Source organism: Hordeum vulgare, chromosome 7H (genome assembly GCF_904849725.1).
Source record: "Hordeum vulgare subsp. vulgare chromosome 7H, MorexV3_pseudomolecules_assembly, whole genome shotgun sequence".
Classification (NCBI taxonomy): Eukaryota; Viridiplantae; Streptophyta; class Magnoliopsida; order Poales; family Poaceae; genus Hordeum; species Hordeum vulgare.
This window is the reverse complement of record NC_058524.1, coordinates 560104079-560113745: the sequence shown is the minus strand read 5'-3', so window position 1 is coordinate 560113745 and position 9667 is coordinate 560104079. Positions and strand designations below refer to the sequence as shown.

Genomic DNA, 9667 nt, shown 5'->3' with positions numbered 1-9667 from the left:
AGTCGACAGCGTGTCGACAAACGGCGGGAGGTTGACCCAGTCCCACCCCTTGCCGATGTTGCGGATGTAGAAGGAGTGTTGCCACTTCTTGAAGGATTCGGTCTACTGCATCTTCGGAAAAATTCCGCCTTGCCGCCTATACACCACCGCCCGCTGCAGCATTACGCCACATCGTCGTGCATCTGGGCACGGAAGTGGAAGAGGAGGCGAAAGAAAGAAGGAAAGGGACAGAAACCGAGGTACCCCTCGCACAAGGTGGTGAAGCATGCGAGGTACAACACCGAGTTCGGCCCCAGGTGGTGCATCTGGAGCTCGTAGAACTCCAGAAACTGCTGAAGAAAGTGGCTCGCCGGCAGCCCGAAGCCGACGATGAAGTGTGTGTTGAACACGACGCGCTCAATGGGGGGCGCGCCTAGACGCGCTCCGTGGACGGGATCTTCCGCGTTCGCCGGAGGTATGTGATGTGCTCGTCGATCATGAGGGAGCCCTCCCACGAACCGGCGGGTAGTCCGGCCATCTCGTCATTCGTCGGTGACGGAGCGGAGAGAAAGAAACACGAAATGCGCCCCCCAGCGAATCGACCACAGGAACGGCGGCCGCGGGCGCTGTGGGCGCAAGGAGGAAGGAACAGCGGAAGCGGGCGCTATGGGCGCGAAGAGGAAGGAACAACAGCGGTGGGCGCTGCGGGCGCGAGGACGAAGGGCGACGGCGGCGAGCACCGAAGCAAGGGCGAGGTGGAAGAGGGAGTGTGGGAAGGCAATGGTGAACCGACCTCCCCACCTCCCATTTTGAAGCCCGAGGGAGACGTGGGGGCGTGGTTTCGGTTACACCCATGTCCCCCACTATCCCACGATCCCCACACGCATTAAACTGCGCGGGGAACCCCAACAGGCAGCCCGCGGCCGCAAAATATCCCGCGCGTGGGCCGAGGCGCATAAGGCTAGGCCTGCGACGACGACCCGTCGCGCGCGTAGTGGCAAGCCCGTCATCCATCGCCAGTTCACACGTGGCACGCGCCAGCCGGCGCCGAGCCTGAAGCGACGCCGCGGGGACCGAAGCACCGCGATGGACGGTTGGGCCACGGCCGACTCCCGCCCTAGTCGGCTAACGGACACGTGCTCCCGCTCGCCGGCTCAGGGAGGTGCATCAACTTCAACAACCACTTCGGGCACGGGGGTAAAACCGCTCCCCTCGTCCGGAGGCCTTTGGACCCCAACGGTTCGGGGGCTACTGACAGGGATACAACCCCTGGGTATACCAAAGCGAAGGGAACCCATCTCTAAGACATTTGGGCCCGACTGCCCTCCCCCCTCTCGGGCTGGCTAGCGGCGGCCGGCCCGTCTGGTCGACGCGCTGCCGACCGACTGGCGGCATTCGGCTGGCCAGTTGGCCCGACGCCAGCCGGCCGATCATCCCCGTCCCATCCGACCGTACCAACGTGCTGTGACGAGACCTCATGCATGATGCAGAGGTGCTCGTGGCCACAGTGCATGTTGACAAGCTCGGCGTGGCCACGTGCGCAATGATGGAAGGGTCAGCGAGGCTACAGGACCCCCGTCGCCCCCGAGGCTGACCGGGCGAGGCAACCCTATAGCCATGCTCACCCCTACCTACTCCCCAATGACCGACGCGTTAGTCGCTGAGACGCACGGCCAGCGGGCCCCGCACCGGACAAGAGCCGACAGCCAACGGGCCCCACGGCCAGCCGAAGAGGCTGGCAGCCGGGTCCCGCCTCCTATTTCCTCCCACAACTATACATCTCAGGCTACACTATAAAGCCTCATCTTAGCCCGAGAGAGGGTGCACACCCAGAAGCAACTAGCGAATCCTTAGACTCCAGAACCACACACACCACCGAGGCGGCGAGGCCGGCAGCAAGAGCTTTGACCCCCTCCTCATAAACAGATCGAGGAGCATCATTTGTGGTGTGATCTCATATAGTCACACAGACAGGGCTAGGGGTTTTACCTCACCGGAGGCCCCTGAACCTGGGCAGATCAGTGTCATGTGTCTTGCTCCTACATCCGTTCACATACGCCGCTGGCGCCCGTCGGCCCCAAACCATGATCTAAGCCACCCCTGACATATGCTGCGAAAATACCATGACAGAACTATTTTGAATCTTTATTTAATTATTAGAAGAAAAAAAATTCATATAAGATGCATATACAACCAGAACCAAAGTGTATTTTCCATGTTTAATAACCACGCGGTACATCTGGCCAGCAACCTAAAAACAAACAATGCAAACACATGACATGGTCCAGCTAAAATTTAGTACTGCAATATACTCCCTCCGTTCCTAAATATAAGTCTTTTAAGCGATTTCAATAGGTGTCTACATACGAAGAAAAATGATTGAATGTACATTCTAAAGTATGTCTATATACATCCGTATGTAGTCCACTATTGAAATCTGTACAAAGACTTATATTTAGGAACGGAGGGAGTATGTCCCTGGCAAAGATCAAGATCTCAACAATAAATTGAAGCGCTATCACCACACCGGGAACAACTAAGGCAGGGTGTAAGCTGTGACAGAAATCAAAATAGACATGTCATAAGGTTAAAACAGATAAATTGCATCACTAAACCGGGCCTTCCTGCATACAATTTTCTTTTCGGTATATTAGCATGTTATTGAGATATTTAATTTATCTTAAACAATATATAGTATAAAAACACAACAATAAAAGGTGAAAACGACACGGCAAAGCAGGCGTATGCTTCTAGTGCAGCTTGGTAGGGGCAGTGGCTGGTGTTGTGCATCAGCAGAAGAGAGACATATCAAACAGAGAAAAGGTTTTGAATGGATACCATTATATGGTACTCCCTCCGTTAATCAGTATCAATATACATCTGATTCAAAAAAAAAGGTACTTCCTTCGATCCATATTAAGTATGGAGGGAGTAGAACATCTTATATTTATGAATGGAGGGAATATATGCTAACCATGACGGGAGTACATGCCAATAAGTTTGGAATAAATCAATTGAAATATCCAGCAGCAACACATGTATATTTTATTACCATAAAATTGACAATAGATAATTCAGAGTTTTGTGATGGGGAACTAGCATCATAATCATTACAATATTCCCCAAATGTCTGAACTAAATTTAACAGCCAACTATGATAAGATGAAACAACTATCAAGTATCCTTTCAAATATCTGATGCCCTAATGCTTTCATGGTTGAATGAAAAAAATGAAACAAACTTCCATCTGTAATGGTTCTCTATCCCTCCTTGCGTAGTTCCATCTTGAATTCTATGCAGTTATGCTCGATTTTATTTTTATGGTGTACACACAGGTGGAATACACTATATGGTGCCTCATTTGGTGTAGAGGACATCCTCCCAAGGGTGACGATAGAGTGGTTGCTTGAGCCTCTTCTGGTCAAAGGTGTGCCTGTGAATCCAAGAAGCAGATTGGGAATATATAAAATATAAATATAACTAGGGTAGCAATAGTGTAGTTAATTACATTTATCTTTAGAAAAGAGTGAGACTTACCCAATTAGGCCAATTGAACGTGCAAGCACAAAGAGTCCATTAAGATACCCGATCTCTACAATCTCGTCAATCTCTTGCTTGCTGAACATTCCACTCCCAGAAAGAAGATCCAAGAAAAGCGAGCCGATGGCACCGTCAACATTCATAACCAAATTGTTGGCCTTTGACAGGGTGTAGGTCTCAACCTGAACAGCGTACTCCATGTACTTGACTGAAGGGAAGTGTGCGTGAGCATATTTCTGTAAAAGCTGCACTCGCTTGTCCCTGTTGTCTCTGCTTTTGATCCTAATAAAGACATGCAAGTGAAATTTCAGAAAAAGGTAACAACATAACTCAGAGGTTGTACATTAAAAACAATCAACTTATGTCTTAAGCCCATTTTCAGGTGCAAGTTTATTATGATGTCAAGGGGGTATTATACCTGTGACCAATCCCAGGGACACGAATTCCCTTCTTTTTCATGCCCTCAACAAATTCATAAGGCGTAAGACCCTACAATCAATTGTTGTAGTTTACAAGATCAACTAAGAAACACATGAAAACCAAAGCTCGAAAAATAAATAAAGGGATGTGAAATAAGATGGCTCACCCTATCATATGCATCTTTGAAGTACCGAGCGGCGTCATCAATTGCACCACCAAATCGGGGGCCAATTGTCAACAATCCTGTGTTATTCCAACCATAAGTCTCAGTTTGCTGTTGTGTACATAATGGTACAGGTTCGCATGCATCAATTAAACAAGCTCACCAGATACCAAGCTGGAAACAAGGTCCTTTCCTGCCCTAGCAGTAACTATAGAATTGTGAGCACCGGATACACAAGGACCATGATCAGCACAAAGCATGACGCATATCTGTCAGACATATGAAGAAACCTTATTAGGACCAAGTGAAGTCTAGATATAGAAGGGGGAAAGGTACATAATTATCACAGCATATTAGAGCTTTTGTATGGAAGATTAGCCATGTTACATTTAGCCCATAAATTACCTCAATAAATTGGGTACAATAACGAGGAAGGCTGCGCTTGAACCACAAAAGAGAAATAACATCACCAACTCCATAACCCCTTTCAATAATTGTAGACATGGGCACACCAGCATAGCAAGGTTCCTCACCTGCATCATACACATGCACATTTATTATTTTCGGGGAAGGAAAGCAGGGCAAAGGACAATTATCAAGCATGTAGGATAATATGTTGCCCCCAATCTGACCTCTATCATCAGAGATAGTGGAGATAATGTGAGTGGGAGCCCGGACCTTCCCACTTTTGATGGCAGTGTTAAGATCCTCAGGTATGGGGGGAGGTGTAACCTCAGGGACAGGAGGAATATTTCCTTCCTCAACCTGCAAAAAATATATGTAACCCCAAGCTTAGGTTCCGACTAACACATTCCCAAAACAATATACTTGCAAAAAACATCAGACGTGATGTACCAGCTTCTCGAATGTCTCCTTAATCACACTTTCAAGAGCTTCAAAGGAAGTAGGGACAACTGCCCCAGCATCCCTCAGTGCCTGATTCTTAGCTTGTGCGGATTCCAACTCACCACCGCTCTTCGCACCCTGTTATGATATCAAAATAAATAAATAAACCACATCTGTGCATACCGAGTATATTGTTCAGCTCACTGGAAAAGAGCACCAATTTGTTTACAACTTACAGCATGGCCAAACTGGACCTCAGATTTGAATAGACGTGCACATGTCCCACTAACCCAAGCAACAACAGGTTTCTGAACCTTTCCTTGTTTCAAGGCCTCGACGAGCGAATACTCGTCACTTCCTCCAAGCTCCCCAAGAACAACCATCATTTTAACCTAAAGCCAACAAATGAGATGTTCATACACCAGTGATCAGAATCCAGACTTGGGTTACAACTAATGCAGGGATAGAATTATCGTGAAAGCATACTTTTTCGAAAAGGGGCGCTTTATTACTGATGCACACAGCCAAACAAGATATTCTCACACAAACAAAAAATATAAAGGCGAAATACAAAGAAACATGTACAGTCCGTATAACGCCTACAACGGAGGGAGGGGGGGGGGTCCTAAGATCATGCTGCCACCCAACCATTTTGTCCTAAAAAGGTAAACGGGAGCGGATAAAAAGATAATAGAGATAGGCCAAAGTTATGGTAAAGGAGTAGCCTCCGAAAGTTAGAAGACAAAAAGGATGTGATAAAGGAACATGTAACAGTGGCATCCTGTGAGTATTCAATCATGCCAGAGAGGAAAAATATAATATAGCAGGACACTTACGCGACAAAGATAATGGATATTCATACACTACAGGAAGATGGTTAACACTATCTATTTCTATAGAGATGTTAAGTGTCAAACCTGAGGTATGTTATTAAAACGCAGAATGTGATCTGAAAGAGTTGAGCCAGGGAAAACATCTCCTCCAATTGCAATTCCTGAATATGTTAAAAGAAAGTTAGCATGGTGCATTATTCATGTGAACCAGTAAATGTGCCATTTACATTTATTCACAAACAAGGTACCTTCATAAATACCATCAGTCACTCTTGCAATGGTGTTGTACAGCTCATTTGACATGCCACCCTATGAAGTAATGGACGTTCAGTTTGTAAATAGCAACCAAAATATACAGTTGAGAATATATACTAGTCAGTCGTCAAATTAAAGTGGAGTTCTGGAATGAAAACAAATGGAAAGTCAGGAGCTCTCCACATTTTTCCAAATAAAAAGATAAAAGCCAAAGCATCATAATGGTGTTCTAAAGTTCTAAGACTCCATATATATGTAAACAAAAAATCGTATTTACAGACACAATGGACAGTTCTTTTTATTCTGTTACTTTATTTATGGACGTGAATCATACAGAAATACATGTGATGAAGGAAGTAAGTTTATTAACAACGAAATTGAAGCATACCGATTTAGACACAAAACCAACTGATCCGGGCCTGTACAACTTGCATTGAATTATGTTGTCAATGGTTCCAGCAGTATCACCAATCTTGAAAGCACCAGCCTGAACTCCTCCGACTGTTGCAGGTCCAATGATGACCTACAAATAACACTAAATCACTTAGCAAAAATAAACAATAAATACGGAGGCCACTGTCAGCCTGCATTAACATAAAAGCAAATGCTCTGATTATATATATAGAAGTTATCATATTGCTCAAGCTCACAAGCCATCATTTAGTTTACAAATGTGCCTATAAGGATATACTCCTTCACTAATTGATATGAAATTGTGTTATTCTAAGAGCTTCATGATGAGAACCGGTGATCACACCCAAACTTAAAAGCAGTAATTCCATGTAAAATATAATCCTTACCTTGTTGTTAGCACGTGCATAACTAATTAGCTGCTTTGCATCTGATTCAGGAACTCCTTCTGCTATAATGGCTACAACTCGCATAGTTGGCTGCTTCAAAGCTGACATTGAAGAAGCAGCCGCACTGCAGATTCAGAAAATAGAGTGAAATTGCAGGTGCTCCAGATCATGCAGTATTTCTCAGACAGATTATCAATGCTATAACTAACCTCCGGAAGGATGCAAAGTTGATAAACACATCCGCAGTTGGGTGTGCATTGCAAGCAGCTTCAATTCTACAAAAGATACATGAACAGATAAATTGTTCACACATGAATATTGAGCTAGCAAACTGCTAATGTAATATCCCTCCATCTGAAATAAGAACCACTCTTGTTCAATCAAACAAGATAAATGAGGAAGCAGAGAGCTCACGTAGGATGAACTGGAATAGCAATTTCTTCTTGTCCAAAAAAAAGTTTCTGGAACCCATCAGAACCAGGATTGATGATTCCAGCAACAGAAGGTGTTTCTCTCCCTATCAGGCAGTGCAAATTCAGTAAGAAAGAAGCAAAACAGAAAGACTATACAACTCTTTCAAACCAATGATAGGGAGAATATATACCACAGAGGAAGTCAAAATCAAGCATCCGCTGGATAGGAAGTTGCTTATAATTATAGAACAGCGCTTGGGTAGTTTTCGAGAAAATTTGACCTGTCGCCATGATTTACTTCCCCTGAAAATTAACAGGTATTAGCATACGATAACCACAGTAATAGCTACTATTTTGAAAACCATAAATTGTAAGCCCCCTACCCTACTAGTCGTCAAAGTACCAGAATAGAATGAAAGAAATGTTGGCATGATATGTCAAGCATAAGCCCAATATCCAACATGACAACTAGACAAAAACTACAAAAGCATAAACACCTAGTCTAAAGTTCATATTCATGTCAAATTCACCCAAAAGTAACCAGGCACTTGGTCCAAGTGACATTTTATTCCCAAAATCTAGTGTGAAATCTCTATTGTTAATACTGCTAAAACAGGACAGTCCGAGAATCTAAAGGGATTAAATTGCTTGATCCCTTTAAGTATACCATAGGAGGCTGGCATCTGCACACCGCGCCAGATCTCAAACACGATGCACCAGCATATTCAGTTCTGGCTGCGCACTACTTCTGGCGACTAAATCAGAATCAAGTTGTCCGATCCTCAAAACCAATAGGATATAAAGTTGTTGAGAAAAATCTGACAAGAAGACCGGATCTCAAGCAAACATGACGCGCCAGCACATTTTATTCCACAATCGCCCAACTACTTGAAGTTTCATGCTAGTATACTAAGTCTGCGTTTGCACCAAGATCCAATTTATAGCAGCGACTAAAAAAGGACCTTAACACCTGTGCTAACCAAATGGATTTGCGCCAGAGCCCCAAACCGACAAAACCAAGCGAAAGCTGCCGCTAGTCCACACTCGACAACGCAGTAACCCGTCAAACACGAAACAAAACTCGCGCCAAAGGCTGGCATTTCTCGGTCGAATTCGGATCAAACGCAGGAAGCAAGCAAGCGGGCAGGCAGGCAACCCGTTCCCACCCCACACAAAAAAAAGAGCACGAGGCGCGAGATCCACACGAGACACCGCGGGATCCCGCTCCGCCGCGCGGCAGATCCGCGGCGCCGGGGGCACACCCGCACCGCCCGACCCACCAACTGTTGGACGAAACGCCGCAGAGAGCAGAAGACTAGAGGAGGCAGCGCGTGGGAGTCGAGTTCCCGTGGGAGTGGCAGTGGGCGCATTCGTGTGTGGGAGGGCACGGTTGGCAGCGGCGGGCGGACCTTCCGAGGCGAGGCGAGGCGGGGCGGGGCGGAATTGCTCCGGGAGCAGAACTGATTCGGGTCTCGCTCGCTCGGCCGGGGAGGAGGACGGGGCTGAGGGGCAGGACGGGTGGAAGGATTTATGGTGTCGGGAAGCGGATGGGGAGTAGGCGTGCAGGCAGTTCGCTGCTCTGGTCGCGCACATGGGCCTCCGGGTCGGTGGCTTTGTGGCAACTACCTCGAATGATGGATGCGGGAATCCGTCGCAATCTATCCACTTCAGTTGGATTTCGCCGTCGTAAGTACTGCATGAAATACTCAGCCTGCCATCGAATCCACCGCGAGGAACACCAGGGGATCCCGCCGGCCGCGGCAAGATCCGCCGCGTCGGGAGCACGCCCACCAGCTGTTCGACCAAACGCCGCAGAGGGCAGCGACAGCACAAGAGTGGGCGGAGGCAGTGCGTGGGTGGGAGTGGGTGAGCAGGGTTGGCAGCGGCGAACCTTGCGATGCAAGGCAACGCGAAGTGGGGGCGGGGACTGCTCCGGGACGGGAATTGATTTGGGTGTCGGGGAAGACGGAGGTGAGGGGCGAAGACAGGGCGGGGGTACAAGGATTTATGCGCGCGGGAAGGTGGGAAGCACGCGACGCACCGCACGCGCCAACTACCCGCGAGAGCCCCCGACCGCCCGACGCCGTGAAGGCATAGGTTTTTGGGTAAAGATTATCTTCCACCGGCTGATCCGCGCGATCGATCCGCCGCCCGCTCGTCCGTTGAATCTCGAAACTGAATCGGTGTTTCAGAAACTGGTCAGGTGTTTCAGAAAACTGACTAGTCCGTGCCTTCGCCTACGCCTCGGCCCCGACGACCTGGCCGCCGCCGGCCTGCCCCGTCGCCCCTCCGCCGTCGGCCTGCTGCGGCCCCGACGACCTCGTCGCCGCCGGCCTGCTGCGGCCCCGTCGCCCCTCCGCCGTCGGCCTGCTGCGGCCCCGACGACCTCGCCGCCGCCGGCCTGCCCGTCGCCCTCCG

The 9667-nt window shown here is 48.0% G+C and overlaps 1 protein-coding gene across 3 annotated transcripts; it reads right to left on the bottom strand.

Annotated features, from left to right (window-relative positions):
• Positions 1-2999: 2999 nt before the first annotated feature.
• LOC123413670 (ATP-citrate synthase beta chain protein 1-like) lies at positions 3000-9249 on the bottom strand. 3 transcript variants are annotated; one of them, XM_045106609.1, is made up of 17 exons: positions 9141-9249; positions 7441-7552; positions 7251-7353; positions 7046-7111; positions 6837-6960; positions 6425-6559; positions 6030-6090; positions 5866-5942; positions 5185-5340; positions 4958-5086; positions 4735-4867; positions 4508-4635; positions 4266-4371; positions 4106-4182; positions 3938-4008; positions 3517-3801; positions 3000-3412 (listed from the first exon to the last, which is right to left on the bottom strand). In XM_045106609.1, exons 2-17 carry the CDS (start codon positions 7538-7540, stop codon positions 3337-3339), a joined length of 1827 nt encoding a protein of 608 aa, XP_044962544.1. In that variant the 5' UTR covers positions 7541-7552; positions 9141-9249; the 3' UTR covers positions 3000-3336. The 3 variants fall into 3 exon arrangements, with proteins under 3 accessions (XP_044962544.1, XP_044962542.1, XP_044962543.1); XM_045106607.1 differs by having other exon boundaries at positions 8876-9211; XM_045106608.1 differs by lacking the exon at positions 9141-9249 and adding an exon at positions 8659-8830.
• Between the last annotated feature and the right edge of the window lie 418 nt (positions 9250-9667).